At 44.5% G+C, this 20,402-nt stretch overlaps 1 protein-coding gene across 16 annotated transcripts in view; it reads left to right on the top strand.

Moving 5' to 3' along the window:
* The window catches only part of KIAA1217 (KIAA1217 ortholog), a 516,301-nt gene that overhangs the window by 400,351 nt on the left and 95,548 nt on the right, over positions 1–20,402 (top strand). For 15 of the 16 annotated variants that reach the window (XM_061178680.1, XM_061178687.1, XM_061178637.1 and 12 more), the window contains one exon: positions 16,500–17,332. In XM_061178680.1, coding sequence (XP_061034663.1) covers positions 16,500–17,332 — 833 coding nt within the window. Of the gene's footprint in view, positions 1–4,978; positions 5,254–16,499; positions 17,333–20,402 lie in introns of those variants that run through there. The other variant, XM_061178692.1, reaches the window with a different exon arrangement.

The raw sequence follows: 20,402 nt of genomic DNA, 5'->3' as shown, positions 1-20,402 counted from the left end.
TTATAACCCAGGTACACAGAGTTGATTCCAGAAAAGTTGTGAGGAAAGAAGGGGGAGAGGGGCAGGGGAACAGGAAGCAGGCCTGAAGGGGTTAAATCTACCAGGGAACCCTTGGTGTTAAGAAGCGGAGGCTGTTTGAAGCCCTGAGAAAGGGGCTGATGGCGATTTGAGTAGCTACATTGTGAGAGGGCAGTGGCAGACCGAGAATAAAAGACCATTTGTTTTCCAACTTGGCATCATCCATTCATCAGTTTGTTTACCAGCATTTTCTCCAATGGTCTCTGAAGAATATCTATCCTTTAAGCTGTAGCTGTAGAGCGTAAAATTCTAGGTAGATCGTTGTCAGTTTGCTGTTTAGGTTTGGATACGGTGAGGATATGTTGTATCATCAAACTAAACTTTTTTTTTAAAATTCTTACATTGTTGTGAGCACCCTAAAGCTATATAATGTTGTGTCAGCTTTCTTTCACTTACAACATAATCACCTAGATCCGTTTCCTGAATGAAAGGTAAGTGGGACATAGGGCACAGTGACAGAGGTGGAACGCATCTGAGAGATATGGTCCCAGGAATGTCACCCAGTAGCGGAATCGGGGGTCCTAATGGTAAAGAATGTTAATCAGATGAGGCCCAGATATTCTATCCCATAAGCAAGCTGGTGTCTGTGACTAATGAAGACATATATATGTGTGTATACATATACGTATATGTGTATATACACGTATTTACACGTATGTAACTGGTGATATAATGATACCCATATAGTGATAATTAACTAGTGGTATATAGTATATAATACATGAGGATATGTAAGTATATTATGTATAAGCATAATGTATACTAATATGTATATTAGTTAAATACAATGTATAATTAATTATATAACTAATTTTGAGGCAGGAAGATAAAAATTAATAGTAAGTCAAGAGAGTACCTGTATCATTATATCCTAAAGCCACTGAGATGTCCTGTTACTCTTTTCCTTTGCCCTGAAAATCTGGACCTGAAGGGCGAGCAAATGAGGTATGTCCCGAGCGGAGTTCACCAGACTGCCCACTCATGGTCAAAACTCAAGGGCATAAACCCTCAGTAGTTCTGTAGGAAAGACCTGGGGAGCATGAGTCCTCGCAGACCTGCTCAGCGACCTGAAGGACTTGAGATTTCACACTTAAACAGAGAGGGAAGTAGTGACAGTGTTGAGGCTGAAGATGGGGATTCTTGCTGCTTTGCTACTTAGTCCTGTGTGAAGTTGGACAAGGTTCTTACCTCCTCACACTTCCATTTTCTCACCATTCACATGTGGAGAGTGACACCGGACCTCCTGACCCGTGCATTTCACTTCGTTCTGTGGCTCGTGAAATAAAATCACCATTGAAAGCACCGTCTAAACTGCAAACTGCTGGATGATGATGATGATGATGGTGTGTGTGTGTAGCCATCTTCCATCGTACCTTCACCCCATGGAGTTATCTAGATTTTTCTTGGCTGTCATCCCAAGATAAGAGAAGTGGAGGAGAGGGGAATTCCCTGGCAGTTAGGACTCCACGCTTCCACTGCAGGGGGCACGGGTTCAATCCCTGGTCGGGGAACTAAGATCCCACATGCCTCGCGGTGCGGCCAAAAAAAGGGGAAAAAATAGTAAAACCCTTCGTAGAATAAAAAACATTATAAATAAATAAAACAGTATATTATATATTGTAGCATGTTATGTTGACCAGTGAAATAGGAGTTTAGAGACTTGTCCTAAAAAGAAAAACAAAATCTAAGGCACTGAACATTTGTATTTGGGTGATGGAGATGACTTATCTCGGAGCACCAAAAGGGAGTTGTGTATAAAAGTAATTGTCTGTGCGGGAAATGGGTGGATGTGCAGAGATGAGATAAATAATGAGGAGTTCTTTGTACCGTCTGTTGCAAGTGGTAGCAAAAAAATATCGTTTTACAAACTGTAACTATTTTAGATATAAAAAGAGGTTGTCCTTGCCTGAGTATCCCAACAGAAGATTGAGTGTAGGTATGAGGACATTGTTCTTTTATCTGTGCTGCGGCTCCGCACGGTTACTGATTGTGGCTTGGAAGTTACATGATTTATTTCATGTTTCTTGTTATGCGTTTCCATCCTGAGATCTTGAGTCACCACTGGGCACAGTTTTAAGTCAGCCAGCGGGTCTGGTGCAGGAGGGCTCAGCAGAGTTGGCTGTGTCAAAATATTTGTGGGAATAACACTCATCTTAAATATAGCCAGAAGCTCACCGCGTCTTTCCTGAGAATTAAATAATTTTGGCAACAGTCTGTCTGTCTCGTGTCTGGGAAACATTCCATTTATGACCAAATGAAACATTAATAGACCTTCCAAATGACCATCTTTCCAATTTTAACAGTGTAAGAAAGATGAATTTGAAATTTTTCCAGCATCAAAATCACTCCCCTTCACAATAGCATCTTCGTGTTTATAAGAGTGGTTTAGATTTTCTTTTAGCATATGTACTTTTTGAAAAAGCCAATAAAGCAGCGAATGTGAAAGGGGAAATAGGAATAAATTTCACAAGACCGTTAGCCTTACCAGAGCATAAAAAGTATTTCCTGTTGAGGTAATGCTGACTATTTATTAGCATGTCTTTCCTTAATACTCACTAGAAATAAATTGCTTCCACTTTGCCTGTAGTGCCAGTCAGTGAAAGGAACGGGGAGAATGAATAGTAGGACACTTAACACACTGCTGGGAAGCCAGGTTCACAAAGGCTGTAGCATCCGAGCTAGGCAGCTGAGAACTTGGCCAAGTAACAGAACCAGAGCGTGGGATGTTGGTGGTTGGGTCCACCCAGAATGAGCCAAACTTTGCAGTAAGTTGTCCTGTAAGAGCCATTCACTGGAGGGCATGAAGTCGAGTTCTGTGGCACCAGAATCCTGTTTAGGAAATTACCTTGCCTGATGCCCCAGCCGGCACTGGCTTACTGAACTCCTCTCTGTCTTGGGTGAGCTGGGCACTGAATCCTTACTAGAGAGCATTTAACTCATCCCGATTCACCACGGGATTGGGCCAGCTTTCACACTCCTGACGGTGGATTACTGCTCTAGTCCTGACCAAGCCATGCCTCTCTTGCCCAGACGGTGCCCTGAAGCATTTTGAGTGTAAAAGAAAATTGCCCTGAACATGGCAGGAAGGCAGAGATGGGAGAGGTGACCGGGACCACGTCTCACCTTGCACCCGCCGACTCCCAAGGTAGCAGGGTCCACAGAAGCCACCTGCCGCTAAAGCGGCGGACGTGGACTCCCGTGCTGAGCTTGGCGGGGTTCACGTGGCCAACAGCAGTGACAGCTTAGTGCTTCTGGGCTGGGGGGCAGGGCCAGCAGAACCCAGACACTGCACATTCGTTCACCTCCCAAACAGCCCTACACACACGAAGAGCCAGGTCAATCGTACAAGAATGCTGCTGGGTAGGACATCTTATGCCCACAACCGGGGCTTTGGGGAGGCAGTCAGGGTGGAGCCACAGCTTCACCGGACCAGAAAGGCCAACCCCTCCATCCCCCTTCCTGGAAAGCACGCGTTTGACTGAGGGAACAAGACCTGCCAAATGTATACCAGATGTGTCAGGGACCAAGGCTATGTGCTTCCCATACTCTGGTGAGAAATAACAAACTCTTGCCAATTAGATTAAAAATCAAAACAAGGCTTTTCACATTCCGTCTACTCTTTTCCGACCTCTTAGGTGGCATCTGTTACGAGCACTTCATCCAAATACTGTTTCGAATGAGACATCTTAGGAGGGAAGCAATGTCATGGGCTCCGTGTTCTCCTTCCTTTAATCACCACAGAGCTTTTTGATAGCAGTAAACAGTTTTTTTTTTAGAGAGAGAGCCTGTGACACTGACTGGATTTGAACTTAAGAAACATCATGGAATTCTTTTGGTCAGCAAGAACAACCTCTAAAGGCCTTAAAATGTTTGAAAAATGCACGTGGTCGTGGGGTGTGGCGTGAGGCCAGCAGGGCCTCCAGCCCAGCCTTCTGAGCTGTTTGTCCCTGGATTCCCACTGGAATGGCTTTGTGCTCCATTCGGTCCCCGAGGGCTCAGAAAGCATGATGGTGATTAAACAGAGCCTACCTGGGAGCTAGGGAAATGCTTCCTCGCTCTCACCTTTTGTTGGTAACAGTGTTAATACTTGTCTCCTCTGGGGGCTGCACAAGCCACTTCTTGTTGGGGACACAGCCCTCTTAGTGCCTGTTCCCCTGGAAGAAAAGAGCTGCGTTGACAGCGGTTGCCCACGGGGGTCTCTGGAGCCTGCCCTGGCCTTCCCCTCCTCTGTCATGTCGAGGGTGAAGCAGAAGGGCTCGGGTTCCCTTTCCCAAATACCCTCTTTGCTTAGCCTTGGCTGGCCCTCTGCCTCTTTCTCTCCCCTTTCAGGTATGTTTTCTAGAATGATTGCACTTGCTTGCCTGGTGCTGCCTAGGTCTGATTCATGGCTGCTACTCAAAGTTCAGCTTGGTAAAACCTGGTTAATTAATAGACAGCCTCCTTCGTCACCCTCGTGTCTACCCGCCGGTGGTATAAACCAGGGGGAAAGGCTCACGTTTCTTTCAGTTGTCAACCCACGGACTTCAAAAGTCTGGCAGCAGAATGGGCATTGGGTGCTGGCCCATCTGGGTTTTCTCAGGAGCCCCCAGTCTCCAGCAGAACACTGGGAGTTGGACCTGGGGAAAATGAGCATGTTGGGTTTTCTGATGATTTTGTTTGTTGGTGGCTGGTTGTTTGCTTGTGTTCGTGACCCTCTTCGCCTTAGTAAGATCTGTCTTGTAATATTTCCTTCATTGTCACCCCATTTACCTAGGCCTCTCTGAGTTCATTTGTTGGTGTGTGTTTTCCGTGTGAGCAGTTGTTAGAGGACTGAGTCACCCGTGCGGTAGCCTGTGGTTGGATGTGGGCTGAGGTTATTCAGTGACTAATATCCAAGGGGAGGAGAAATTGGCTTATCATGGGGAGGACGTCTTTTTATCCATGCCTGTAGCAGCTTCGCTCAGAAGACCGGGGTAAAACAGAATGGTCTTTACTGGTTGTGAACACCAGGGAACATTTTAGGATCTGTGTTTTTGTGTGTGTGATTTCTTCTCTGGAGAGAAAGCTGTCTAAAATATCCACGTGTGGAACCGAGGATTGAGATGAAGCCAGCAAACAAAGGAATCGCGTGATTGGGAGCTCAGCCAATGTGCTTTTTCCCGGCGTTAGCTGTACAGGTGATTTCCTTAAGAAAAAGTAAGTGGCTTTAATTCTTTGAGGATGAAAGAGTCTCCTAAGAATCATTTTCAGTTTTGTCTGGTGACTTCATTGTATGGTCTGATTGAGTGGTGTGTTTACAAATTCTAGACTTGGAAGGGTGGGGTTTGAAATACAATAAACTGTACATGATATTCCCTTCCGCAAAGAATATATATATATATTTTTTTTAAATGCTCCATAAAGAGACATGATTACATGAGACAGTTTCCCAAATCATTTGAAAGAAACATTTTTCATGCTAGATTTTTTTTTTCCCAGAAGCCACTGTAAGTTTTTTCTCCTCTTTTATATTCGAGAAACTTGTAAATGAGTAATATTGGACTTAACTTGCAGTGTTTGGGGGGAAACGAAATATAGGTATGTTAGGATTCCTACCTCAGACTTCAGGTGATGAATTTGAAACTGCCCCAGATTCGTTCTGGTCTTTACAGAGGCTGAGCCAAGAAGTGTATTGAGCCGTGTGCTATGAGCAGGGCAGCGGCCTCTCAGCTGGGGCCACGGTGCAGAGGCTCTGGAAGAAACTATGCTGTTTACAAGAATTGGAAGGACTCAACCAAGAGCTGGCCGTAGTTTGGGCAGTAATGGAAGGAAGGAGACAATGCCCAACAAAACAGATGAACGATGCCTCATTCATGCGTTGCCAATATATCTAGCGCAAATAAATGAATTTTTTCTTTGTCTGGGCCGAGGTGCAGGGAAATAAATATCCATGTTGTGTCCTGGGGAGGTGTTAAAAGAATCTTTATTTTTGTATTTAGGTCATCTCTTTCTTGCTGTAAAATGAAATTCTTTAAAGCTCACATAAAGACGTTAGGGTTGAAATTTTCTGGGCTAAAAGTGTCAGAGATACAACATATCAGATATTTTCAACTTTCTAAGAGTGATAAAATGATACAGAAGATTAGTGACCATCAGGAGAACTGGTGGGAGAATAAAGGATTCAGGTTTATTAAGGTGAATAGCAGCTGTGGGCATGTGTGTGTTTTGCTTATTTATTTTACATTTAAAGTTTAATATAAGTTTCTCCTAAAAGGTCTGACTTTGAGTAATAGTATAGGAAAAACCTAGCATGTATTTAATGTCATTTCTTTACTCGTTAGCCAAAACACAGTTAAAATACAAAACAAAACAAGACCATGCAAGTGCCTGATTCTAGGAAGATATCTCCATAGAAAGAACACTAATACAAAGGGCTGGGATTTTTTTTAAACTATGAATTATAGAATCTTAACGGTCATCCTGGTTCAGTCAGTCAAGCAATGAGTATCTCCTATATATAAAGTCCACTTTTTATTGGAATAGCAAGTGGACTCCTTGGAAGATCACACTGAAGACTTCAGAAAGATTCTTTCTTTTTGTCTCCCCATACCTTCTGCCTCATCCTAAGAGTGATTTGCCTTTGGTTGCTCTGTATCCTTTAGTGTATGAACCCAAGTTATCTAATTTTAAGGGTTTATTCAAGCGGGAGGTTTAAAACATTTTCCCACTATATCATGGGAAGATGATGTCCTTCTCTACTTGGGCTCCATGTAGAGCCAAGGATGAAATTATCAAGGTTCTTCTCAAAACTCAGTCTTGGAAAGTCAGTCCTGGGTTGGCAAACCAAAAGAAGAATTTTGCCAAAGGCTTCCAACCTCTAGGTCACCCATATTGATGGAGACATTCAACCTTAGATGACCTGTTTTGGCATAGCAGAATGCTTGTATTCACCTCCACTGTGGATAACTCAGGGGGACAGTGGTTCATTCAGTGACCCTGTTGGATAATGGCAGGATTATTTCGAAGTGGACAAGGCAGGGCTGACATACAGCATTACCATCAGGTATGTAATGTTGATTGCTTGTGGCTACGATCCATCCTCGTTGGCTGAGGTCCCATTCTGGCTGGTTGGTACTCATGTGATACTGGCTGTTGGATGTTAAATATTTTTACTATCACCTGCATTTCCCATATGAATGCACAGTGTATCTGAATTATTGTTAATTAATTGTTACATTTCTTTCTGAATTCATCTGCACAAGGCATCCAGAAAGTCTAATGAGATTTTTCTAATGAGTTTTATTGCATGTGTTTTATTTTAAATTTTATATAACTTCATTTCATTTAGTTATATAATGTGCCTCCTAGCCATTTCTTTTCACATCACCAAACATGTTTTTAAAACACCTATGCAGGCACCTCTGTTGTTTTAAAAGAAATTTACTCAAATTTTTATTAATTAAAATTAACTTTACATTTTTCTTTCATTAATACTCTTTATTCTTCTAGACAGTCCTGTACTCCTAGGAATATTGATGTCTCATTTTGCTCTCTTACCAGAAAAGGGGGAGTTCTCTATGTGTTCATTTGGTTCAGGATCCCCCAAATCCAGGTGAAGCCGGATGAGGAGGAAAAAGAGGACAGGGAGTAGTGACTAACCCCGTTAGGATTATTGTTCATCCTAAGTGGGTTCTAGACATTTGAAACCCTATTCTTTGCGGGGAGGGGGGATGAATAACAATAATGACAATAGTACCTACTGTTTGTTGAACCTGATTGACCTTGAGCACCATGTGATGCTTTATACACAGTGGCATGTTTGAATTTATCTTTACGTGTGTTTGGGTTGATTATTGCATTGTGTGGTCTGATTGGGTGGGGAATTTGGCCAAATATGCACTGCCGGCTGAGCCAGTCCCTCTTGTATTTTATCACCTGTGAAGCCCTGCCTTGCTTACCACTGAGCCAGACCTTTCTTTTCATTGAGCCCTGCATTGAGGAAGACAGGGTGGGAGAGGTATTTACAGAGGATCCATGTTGATCTACTACAAAACTTTGGTTATATGGTTGCTCCAGCCATTCTGGAATGGGAATCAGGTATATTATCACACAGTGACCTTGGGAATGCCCTCCTGGTCTACGGCCCTGAGCCCCTGAGCCTTGAGAGTGCGTGGGCTGGAGCATCGGGACTGGGCCATGTGGTGGAGCGGACACACCTGGAGGCTGACCTTGACCTCACCCTAAGTGTGACCCCCCAAGGGCTAGGAACTAGGGTGAGGGTCCCAGGGGTGAGGACAGCTTGAGGATATCCCAAGTCCGGTTTAGAGGGGGAGAACAGACTAGTCTACCGTGGTGTGTGTGCTTGTGGTGTGCCTGTGGTGTGCGTGTGGTGTATGGTGTGTGTGTGGTCCATGTGTGTGTGTGTGGCATGTGTGGTGTGTGTGTGGCGTGTGGTGTGTGTGTGGTGCGTGTGTGGTGTGTGTGTGTGTGTGTGTTGGGGAGGCAGGGGTGGTGGAGATAAAATTGTAATGTCGAGTGAGGAGCCTGCATACTCTGGGATCCCCTAAGGGGGCTCAGGAGCCAAGTCAATAGTGCTTGGATAATGTACCCCTCAAAGGGCTCCTTTTGGTTGCTAATATTTGCATTTTGCTTGCATTTTTTTGTCAGTCATTTCTATTATGAAATCCACCATAATGTGTAAAACTCCCCGGGTCAGGGGTTCTGCATTGCTGGGTCCTTCCAGTGACAAGATGAGGAAGCTGTGGGAGACCAGCCAGCTCATCCCCTGCATCCTCATGACCAGATAGATGTAGGCAAGAACGTATCCTCTCAAGAGCAGGAAGTTCCCCTCCAGGGCAGGAACTTCTGGGCTTGTTTAGAGCTGTAACCTAGAATCATGCTTGGTTCTTAGCAAGTGCTTGGTAAATATTGTTTACTAAGTGAATGAATTTATAAGGTAAGGAATCAATATGTATTCAGGGCATTGGGTTCTGTTTCCTTTTCAACCTTCTTCTTGTTGCCTCTTCTATGTCTTCTCTTACCCACACTACGGGTCTCTCAGCTGCTCGTCTTGATTTTCGTCCATTTGAGCCCATCTCCTCACTCCTCACGCCCCTACCTCACCCACCCTCCAATCATTTATACCCTCCTTGCCTGTCACATCTCTGAGAAGTCCAAATGGAAATGTGGCTTCTGTGATAGCACAAATCAAACTAGAAGACAGGGCTTGGGAGGTGCCACTGGCTGTTTGTCCCCTCCCTTGTAGCCGTTTGGAGAATCTCAGTGAGCATGACCCTCTTGGGCTTTGACCAAAACAAAAAGTACCACCTCTTCACATCCTGAATTCATTTGTATTTTTGATTCTGCCCCTTGCTAAATACAATAGTGCACTTGTAAATTAGTTTCCTCTTTTGCCATTAACTTGATTCCTTTTTTTAAAATTAAGATCTAATTGACATATAATATTATATTAGTTTCAGAGGTAAAACATAATGGTTCAATAGATGCATATATTGTGAAAAAATGACCACACTAAGTCTAGTTGACATCCATCACCACACATAGTTAACAATTGTTTTCTTGTGATGAGAACTTTTAAAATCTACTCTGTTAACTTTCAAATACAATACAGTATTATTAACTATAGTCACCATGCTGGACCTTACATCCGCAGGACTTAAATGTATTTTATAACTGCAAGTTTGTATCTTTTGACCATCTTCACCCATCTCACACACATACCCCCAGCCACTGATCTGTTCTCTGTATCTATGATTCTTGAGTCATTGATTCTTTAGTCATTGTTTCTTCTAAAGGAGAGCTATGGGGAGAGTCCTAACCCTCCTGAGCTGGGTGGTAATGAAACAGCCCAGAAATCACTGCTGCCTGGGCAAGTACTGCAGGGCTTATGACGACCTCTCCCAGCATGCTCCTCATCATCACGTGGCAGCCCCAGAGGGTGTACTGTTAGCATTCTTCCTCCCCGCCATGCCTGGGATTCCCTTCCCTCTTCTATCTCTTGCCATCCCTACTATGAGTTTGCCTCCAATTGCACTCATCTCCTGAATCATTATTTCCTCCTGACCTCTCAGATCTTGTTTCTCATAGTAAGGCATCAGCAAATGAGTAAAACTTCCCTCCAAACTTTTCCCATGCATCTCCTTTCTCTCTCTGGCCATGTCCCTGTATTGTATCAGCTTGAAAAGATGGGAAAGATGCTTACTATCTACTTTCCAGGGCTACCACTCAAAAAATGTGCCCAAGGTGAGCTTTAGAAGACAGTTTAGCACTTTCGGTACATTAGACCCACATAGTTTCTTAGTGTCTCTAAGAAGCTATGACCTCAGTATTTAAACCACTGCACTGTTTTTTCCCTCAGACTCCACGATGTTGAGCTCTACATCAGGTATATTCATTTCCGGTGATTGCTGTGACAAACTACCACAAACTTAGTAGCTTAAAACACCACAAATTTGTTATTTCCCAGTTGTGGAGATCAGAAATACAGAATGGTTTCACCGGCCAATACCGAGGTGTTGGCAGTGCCACACTGCCTCCGAAGACTCTAGGGGAGAATCCCGTTCTTTGGCTTTTCCAGCTTCTGGGGGCTGCTGCATTCCTTGGCTCCTGGCTGCTCCATCTTCAGAGTCAGCAGTGTAGCCTTGTAATAGGGAAGAACCTTTTGTGTTCTATTACAAGCTAGCTAATCACTAAAGGGATGTTGCCTATAAGCTTAAATTATACATAATGGCCCATCTCTGGGAACCCTGCCTCCCAGGTAATGAGCATTAAGTTAAAATAATTTTTTTTAGCTCACAAGAAACATCTTGACCAGACCCACCTGTGAATGACTGCAGGGAGAAGGAAATTAACACCTCCCCTCTGGAGGCCGACCGGAAACAGGAAGTGTTTGACTTTACTCCCTCCCCTTTTAGTATAAAAGGAGCCTGAATTCTAACTCAGGTGAGATGGCTTTTCGGTGGGGGCGAGTATAAGCACGTCGTCTTCTCGGTCTGCTGGCTTTCCGAATAAAGTCGCTGGTCCTCACCCCAGCACCTCATCTCTTGATTAATTGGCCTGGCGTGGGGCGAGCAGTATGAGCTTGGACTCAGTAACAAGTTTGGGGGAGCCACCCAGCAGCCTTGCTGCTCCTGGCCAGCCGGCCCCGGTTGGGGAATTTTCCGGTAACGCCCTAGCAGCTGCTGGGGCCACTTGTCGTGAGGGTCTTCCCTTCAAAGTTCCTCGAAACAGCACCGGCTGCCCCAGCACTTGGCCGTTGGAGCAAGGAATTGACATCTGGGAGCCGATGGGCTCCGTACAGTAGGGTAAGTCGCTCCAGTGTGTACAGCCGGGAGCTCTACTTCCTCTTCATTTGGGGCCTTTTCTCCGGGATAAGCCAATTTATTCTGTATTTGAGTGGGATACCCTGTTGGAGAGAGGGAAGAGTTGTTGGGCTTCTACCCTATTTGTCAACTGGTTTGTTTGTTTCTTTGGATGCTAGCATGTGTGTGTGCCATTTGTGTTTTGTCTTGAATTTCTGTCTTTAAAAATGGGGAATGTTTCAACTATCCCTAAAGAAAGTTCTCTGAAGTGCATTTTGGGTAAGGGATCTGATTACAGCTATGAACCCATGTGTCAGAGGAAGATGATATTTTGTTATAATAGTGTGTAGCCACAGTACCTGTTAGGATCTCTACAGGGGGGTTAGGCAGGGTTATCTTGGGGCCCTGTGCACTGTTACCCTTGCTGTGTTAATTATGTCATTTATGGTCTCCTGTGTCGTTGGTATATGTAAAAACCCAAGACCAAACTTGAGGGTTTATTTAGGATTTTCTGTTTGTTCTTTGGGTTTTTGGTTTCATTTTGTTTGGTACCATTTCTCCGTTTACAGCCAAATCAGTTTTGTGATACTTTAAACTTTTACTGATGTCAAATGGAGAAAAGGAACGGAAAAAAAGCCTGTCTGCTCTTGTCCAAGAGCGGAACATTCCGAGGAAAAGAAAGGTTCCACTTGGTTCGTAAAATCACCAAAAGCTACAAATAGAAATAAAAGTCTTTTCCATAAATATTACTAAAAAGGGTTTAGCCGTCTGTACAGGTGACCTTGATTTGTCCCATCTGCCGGAAACCCAGTCTGCATCCAGTCTTTTGTAACTGATGGGTTTTACATTGTTGTACCTGATACATGGCTAAAATTTTGGAATGGGAACTACGACGTCCCTGTGTGTGTTTGTACGTGTGTTATAGATGTGTGGCATTGCCAAAAATAATTTGTAAAAGAGCTCTATTTAATTGGCTTAAAGGAAATCGAGTGCTTATGTGAATACTCAAATATAAAAGAAACTGTCCAGAATGAGTTTCAGGCTCGCGTCATCTAGGAAATATTCAGTATTGAATTAATATCTGGCGTTAAAGTTAGCTTAAGCTTCTTGGTTTGATACAGGTATGTCATTAGAGTCATCAACATTAGGTATAATACTTCCATTGTACCTGGGTTTACTAGAAATCAAATAAGACCTTATTATTCCTGTTAAAAAGTTTGTCAGCAAGAAAAATAATGTGACAAAGCTTTTAAGTAAATAAAATACAGGTAAATGAAGTAAAGAGTTTTGGGTAAACTCTATGGGAATAATGTTCTGGAAACGTCTGTCTGGAATAGTCTCTCCAGATTTTCGTGCCTTGAAACTAAACTTAGTTCTAAGATAAGATTGAACTTAATTAAGAAAATAAATCTTGAAGGTAAAGTGGTACAAAATCTGAATTTGGTTCTCTAAGAGGACAAAGTTTTCTTAAAATATTGATCTCCTTTTGGTAATAGATCATGAGTTTCTGTTTAAGTGACCTGTATTTGCCATTGGGATCTTTTATCACTGGTTAAAACTTTTGATATTTTTGACAAATGTCCCAAAGATCAAGTTCTAAGTGGGATTCATTTGACCTCTGGCTAACGTTGGGGTTTTCTGGAGGGTCTCTGGAATACCTCAAATTACTTGTTTTCTCTCCATCTCAGAGAGAGGAATATTAAACTAATTGGGCTTATTTGGTGTGATGAATTGCATGGGAGGCATTGTCAAATGGGTGGTGATAAAACTTCTTAGGTTGTACTGTATGGGTAAATGTTATTAACATATATATTCCAGAAATTATATGGAACTCCTAAAATTCTGGCACATCCTGGTAAATGATATCGTCATAATTTTAGTAATTACCTTACTGTCATAGCCACAGCAGTAGTCAATTTTCTATTCAGTTGCACTGTAATCCCAGCTGGTTGATGCCAAGGCAAAAAGGCATCCTTTTAATGGCTAGATGACCAATTGCTATCTATGGTTTTACAGTGGCTTTTGAGTGACACTCTAGCTATTTTGTGAAGAAACAGGCAAGAATAATGAAATTCTTTATGTGCAAGCATTTGTACTATTTCCAGGGAAAATAACGAAGGGAGTGAGAGGATGTGTTGCTTCAGACCTTAACTCCTCTGGCTGAGCTCGCTGTCCCAGCCGCTCTGGCCGTTATGCCAGTATATCCAACCCTTACACCACCTTCCATTCCTATCCAGGCCCAGTTCCTGACACTGGGGCTCAGGACTTCCCTCCTTATAGGATCAGTTAGAAAATGCTGGGAATTCCCTGGCAGTCCAGTGGTTAAGGACTCGGCACTTTCACTGCGGTAGCCTGGGTTCAGTCCTTGGTCGGGGAACTAAGATCCCACAAGCTGTGCAGCGTGGCCAAAAGATCAAAACAAAACAAGAAAATCCTGTGCTAGTTTCTGGGGCACAGGGACTTGGTCTGGAATCGCTATCTAAAACCCAACAGGGCACCCAATTTGGGCCTGGAGCCACTTCTGGGACAGGGCTATTTTCCTTACGCCATTTATCTCATGGGGGGCCTAAATGGAAATGACCAGCCAGCTGGGTTTCTCAAACTTGTTTAGTTGGAAAGATTGCAGCCCTCCTTATAGAGAGGATGCTCTACACCTGAAGCCCACTTGCCAGCACCCACAGCTGAACCAAATGGGGGCCCCGGTGAGGGAAGAAGGCCCTCATGAGAGCACTACTCATTAGTGCATCTTGGCAGGGCCTTGAAAGGGGAAACCAAAGCAAAAGAGTTGAACAAAATTCAAGAAATTCAGCAAAACAAATGAAGACCTCTCTGAATTTTTGGAAAGGATTTATCAGGCCTACACACATCATACTAATGCAGAGCCCGAGGCCCCTGCAAATATTAGAATGGTAAATTTGACCTTTGGGGGCAAAGTGCCTCAGATTTCAGGAGAACATTGCAAAAATTAGATGGTACATTTGGAATGAACCCTTCTCAGTTGGTAGATGTTGCTTTTAAAGTGTTGACGGAACAGCAACAGAAGAAAGATGCAAAACGAAATGCCACTTTTTTGGCAGTGGCATTGGATTCCCGGAAGGCAAGTAACCCGAAGAGAGGTAGGCCACCATTGGGGAAGGAACAATACGCTTATTGTGAGGAAGAGGAGCAGTGGAAAACAGATTGCCCTCTGCTAAAACAGAAAAACAATAGAAGACGAGAGCCTCTCATGGTGGAGAGGAACACTGTGAATGAAGAGACCCAGGGACTCCCTTGGCCTTGAGGCACCCACCTCCCCACAGGGGCCCGGGGTGAAATTGACAGTGGGGGGATGACCTGATTGACTTTCTGATAGACCTCACCCTGAAGTTTTTCACCACGATAGCTTGACATCTGAGTCCCACCAGAACATGCTTTAAGCCAACATGGTGCTCATGAACATCCCGGAAAAGGAGACCAAGCCCTTTCCCCCAGAGTCTTAAAAGTAACCCAGAGACTGCTGTCAGACCTCCCAGGTGGGGATTCAACACAGAGGAACCTGCCCCACCGAGGACTGACAAATATTTACTCAAAGGCCTCGAGCCGCAGGAAATCTCAGATACCTGCTAGTGTTTGTGTGGACACCTTTTCAGGATCGGTGGAAGCATATCCCACCTGGAAAGAAACTCTCTGAAGCGGTTAAAGCCCTCCTTAGCGAAATTATCCCCTGATTTGGATGAAGGCATTAAAACTGCATTCATTCTGGAGACCACAATCAACAGGAAAAACCAAGAAAATGAATCATATATCAGAAAGGAACGTTGCTAAAATGTCAAGAGACGTTTAACTTGGGATAACCTTGCTAGTTGCCATGCTGCGGATCAGTGGCTCCCAGAAGCAGACTTAAATTAAACACCTTTAAAATATTGTATGGTACTCCATTCCAGGTGTGTGCCCAGGCAGGAGAATCTGTAAATGCTAGAAGACCTAGCGGTTGCCAGTTACATTAAAACTTTGGGCTCTATACTGACCTCTGCTCATGAGTTTGACTCCAACAGGTCTGCCCATCCAACTGAAGTAGATGGGAATTCCATTGCAGCTGGAGAAGGGGCAACCAATTTCTTTAATTGTGTCCAAATAAATAGCACAGGAATTTATATGTATTAGGAACTGGAACCAAAACCCCAAGTTCAATTATGAATTAGACAACAAAGTGCTACTAGGTTTCATCGGGTTCAAATAGTTGTAGATAAGCAAAGGCTGACAAAAGATTCTAAGGAATATTCGTCACCTCCATTCAACAGGAAGTAACCAGCTGGAATCGTCTTCCTTTTCCCACAAGACTGTGGAATGGACATTGACAATGGGCAATTATTATAGGGAAGAACCTTTTGTGTTCTATTACAGGTTAGTCACTAAAGGGATATTGCCTATAAGGTTAAAATATACATAACGGCCCATCTCTGGGAACCCTGACTCCCAGGTAGTGAGCATTAAGCTAAAATACCTTTGTTTAGCTCACAGGAAACATCCTGACCAGGCCCACCTGTGATTTCTTTCTGCAGGGAGAAAGAAGTTAACACCTCCCCTCTGGAGGCTGACCGGAAGCAGGAAATGTTTGACTTTCCTCCCTCCCCTTGTAGTATAAAAGAAGCCTGAATTCTAACTCAGGCAAGATGGCTCTTTGGAGAATGAGTCCACCATCTTCTCGGTCTGCTGGCTTTCCAAATAAAGTCACTCTTTGTGCCCCAACACCTCATCTCTCGATTTACTGGCCGGTCGTGGGGCTAGCTGTATGAGCTTGGACTCCGTAACAGCATCTTCCCATTCTCTCTGATTCTGCTTCTGTCATCACGTCTCCTTCCATGACACTGACCCTCCTGCCTCTTTCACATATAAGTGAATGCATTGCATTACTTTCACATAAGTGATTGTGATTGCATTGGGTCCACCTGGATAATCTCCCCAACTCAACATCCTTAACAGGGGGTATCTGCAAAGGCCCTTTTGCCCTGTAAGGGGACATGGTTACAGGTTCCAGGGATTAGGGCTTGGACATCTTGCAGGGGCCACTCTTCAGCCTACTTCATCAGGGAAACCACACTGAGATGTCTCTAAAAACATGAATATCAAAGTAGATTTTCTAATTTCTTGTTTTCTTTTCAGATGCAGAGAGAAATCGTTTATGCAAGAGGAGATGGCCCTGGTGCCTCTCGACCTGGACCCGCAGCTCTTCTACCCCACGCCATTCCAAATTCTCCACCGTCCACTCCTGTGCCACATTCCATGCCTCCCTCTCCATCCAGAATCCCTTACGGAGGCACCCGGCCAATGGTCATTCCTGGTAACGCCACCATCCCCAGGGACAGACTCTCCAGCCTGCCGGTCTCCAGATCCATCTCTCCCAGCCCCAGCGCCATCTTGGAACGAAGAGACGTGAAGCCGGATGAAGACATGACCGCCAAGAGCCTCGCGATGTACCGAAACGAGGGTTTCTACGCCGATCCTTATCTGTATCACGAGGGGAGGATGAGCATAGCCTCTTCGCACGGCGGGCACCCGCTGGATGTCCCCGATCACGTCATCGGGTATCACCGCGCCGCAGCTCGTTCAGCCAGTGCTTACTGCAACCCTTCTCTGCAAGCGGAAATGCACATCGAGCAGTCACTGTACAGACAGAAGCCAAGGAAGTATCCGGAGAGCCACTTGCCTACTCTGGGCTCCAAAACGCCCCCGGCCTCTCCTCACCGAGTCAGTGACCTGAGGATGGTGGAGATGCACGGCCTCCATAACGCCCACGGGCCCTCCCACACCATGCAGTCAGACCGGGTCTCACCCAGCCGCCAGGCCTTCAAAAAGGAGCCCGGCACCTTGGTGTACATTGAGAAGCCACGGACCACCCCAGGATTATCCGGAATTGTGGACCTCGGCCCTCCTCTAGTTGAGAAGCAAGTGTTTGCTTATAGCACGGCTACGATACCCAAAGACAGAGAGACCAGGTAAGGCGGTGAGGATGGCCAAGGGTGGTCCACGGCCACGTGCTGGTTTTGCGAGCTGCTTCACAGAAGTCGAACCAAGAGAACAGTGGTCAGCTGAGCGCCAGCCTTGAGCCCTGTGCCCTGTGGGTACTGGCCGTGGGGGGTAGGGGAGGAAGAGTAGGATCAGAGGCCTGCTGTTGTCAGCAAAGAGTTTCTAAATCCGGTGGTCGAGTGAGGCTGGGCAGTAGCCAGGCTAAAGGCAGGCAGGCAGGCACCCCAACAGGAGAGGTCAGAACGGGCCTCCCGAGCGGGGATCTAACAGCAGCATCATTAACGTAAATCTGAATAATTCGGAAGAAAATTATGATTTCAGAAACCATTCAGACAAGTCCATCAAAAGCTAATCATAATTGGTCTCCCACTGAAAATACGGAGTGAGTGGTTCAAGTGTTAACTGATTGAAATGGCAGTTTGTGTTCTTCCTTGTGAAGGTGTAGTTTTGTTTTCTCATCTGGTTATGAGAAATGAAAAGGGCGTGTCACTGTCTGTCATCCAGGGTGATAAAAACATGAATTTGCATAAAAATAGGATGGTGTCGTTGTAATACTCCTTCAGGAGTGGTACAGAGATCAGCAAAATTTTTCTAGTGGATGTGACACTCCAGGTATTTAAATTTCTTTTTAAGTTTACATGTTTTTATAATTTACCAGCCCAGAACCTTCCTACTACATCTTGAAAACCCTCAAGTTTGTAGAGTAATAGAAAAGCTAATCTTTTTTTTTTTTAAGTTTTGGCTACGTTGGGTCTTTGTTGCTGCGCGCGGGCTTTCTCTAGTTGCGGCGAGCGGGGCCTTCTCCGTTGCGGTGCGTGGGCTTCTCACTGTGGTGGCTTCTCTTGTTGTGGAGCACAGGCTCTAGGCGTGCGGGCTCTAGAGCGCAGGCTCAGTAGTTGTGGCGCCCGGGCTTAGTTGTTCTGCGGCATGTGGGATCTTCCCAGGCCAGGGATCAAACCCATGTCCCCTGCATTGGCAGGCGGGTTCTTAACCACTGCGCCACCTGGGAAGCCCCAGAAAAGCTAATCTTGATAGAGGGAATTTCTCTACCCTGAACTGGTTGACAGAAGGCAACATAATAATTATAATCATAAAAATCTAGTCAAAGAAACTGAGTCCAAAGGAGGTTAAGCATTTGACCTGTTGTCATATGGGAATTCAGAAAGGGCGTGAAAAATAAAATTCAGATATTCAGCCACTCAGTACCTTATTGGAACCACTCTTCCCTCCTCCTTACCAAAACCGATCATGTCACTTTCTATTACATAACCTTGTAAAAAGAAGGCCAAAATTGTGACTAGAATGTGATAGTATATCTTACTATCTTAATCACACAAATCAGAAAGCTCTGTCCTCACTGGCAGAATTTTACCATGAAACGGCCATCTCTTATCTGGTCCCAGAAGAAAGATTCCAGGAAGATGGAAAGAGAATAAACCTGGAAGTTGGGGGATCATCAATGTACCAAAAAGCTTTAACCCTCTCTACACAGCTTTAAAACAAACAAACAAACAAAAAAAACTGCAACAGTGACTGGCTTGATCTAGAGTGAAGTGGTTTATAGACAAGAGCTACCAAATATTCAAGGAGCAAGAGGTTACAAATTGTCTTTGCTCTGCTGCTGTAGTACTTGGGTGTAAGGGCTACAGATAACTTGACTTTTTAGTTAACTGCTTGTGAGATCACGAGGAGCCACATCTGATACCGATGGAGAAGATTGCACATTTCCCAGAAATCCTGTAGATTGTGCTGGAGTCCATGACAGAATGAGACTTTGCATTGTTTCCCTTGTGGAGGGAGGGTATATATTCTTTGTGTGGAAAGAAGGATGAAACAGGTATTTGCTGACAGAAGAATAGATGATGGCAGAGACAAGGCTATGTGGTTACCAAACCGTATTTTCTTTTCCTCTGGGGCACAAAGCTATCTGCATCTCCGAGTCTCCTTTGCAGCTAAGTGTGGCCATGTGAGTGGGTTCTGGCCAGTGGCAAGTGGGTAGAGTTGATGTAAACTGTCTCCAAGAATAGTTCCTATTAAAAAATCTACTGCATGGGAAACAAAACAAAACGGTGACAGGCTTGATTATGCAGGACTAAGAAAAATGAAGACTCGGAAAAAGGTATTTATTCTCTCCTTTCCAAAGTCCTTAGGAAGTTAAATTCTAAGAATCAAAGAAAGGGACGCCTCCCATGACCATAGAAAGCTGAGGGGTGTGGGATAAATACTGAGGCTCTTTGAACAGACCAGTGTCACAACCAGAGGGAAATCTACCAAGACGTGCCTTAAGGCTAGGGAGCTTGCGCCCTGTGCTTCTAAGAAAGGGTAACATATCTGCCACGGCGGGCTGTGAGGGGCTCTTTGGGAAATGTGTGTCACTGATAGGAAGGGACTTGGAGTCATAAGAATTCAGTCCAGGAAAAAATAAGAACTATCCATCTCCAGGGCCAGAATCCATCCTCCCACCACCCTGCTGACCCACCTCGTGGGAATGAGAGGATTGTGAGCTTGATTCCACTGTTTATCGCATCAAGCCATGTGCACTCTGCTGAGTGCCAGGCACACTTTGGCCAACGATGGCGTCTGGCTTCTCGCTCAGCACCTAGTTCCTCGTCATGCATGTGGTTACCACGTGTATGTAACCGAACATCACTGAACCCAGTTCCCAGGATTGGGTTATGGGTGGGACCAAAATGAAGGGCCCTCTGCTATGTGGAGTTGCCTCTGTACTGCTCCCTGATCAGAGTCTTGAAGAATTTTAGCCTTCGGTGGCATCAGTGTATTTTATATTTTCAGGGCCTCTGCTTCCTCAGGGGTTTCTGTTTTTTACCGAAGCTCAGAAAACGCTATGGATTTCTAATGTGTTAGCAACTCCTTTTAGAAAATCCAAGTTCTTATTTCTAGAAAAACAAGGATTAGGAAAGTTGACTAAAGATTAATGTTCACCTAAAATATACTGTCATGATCACTGCCGTATCCTGACATATGGTTGTAATTCGGAATATAATTTTACATTTTTGAATTCATTCCTGCAAATGTGAA

Source organism: Eubalaena glacialis, chromosome 2, assembly GCF_028564815.1.
Source record: "Eubalaena glacialis isolate mEubGla1 chromosome 2, mEubGla1.1.hap2.+ XY, whole genome shotgun sequence".
Lineage (NCBI taxonomy): Eukaryota > Metazoa > Chordata > Mammalia > Artiodactyla > Balaenidae > Eubalaena > Eubalaena glacialis.
This window is presented reverse-complemented; position numbering and strand designations above follow the sequence as displayed.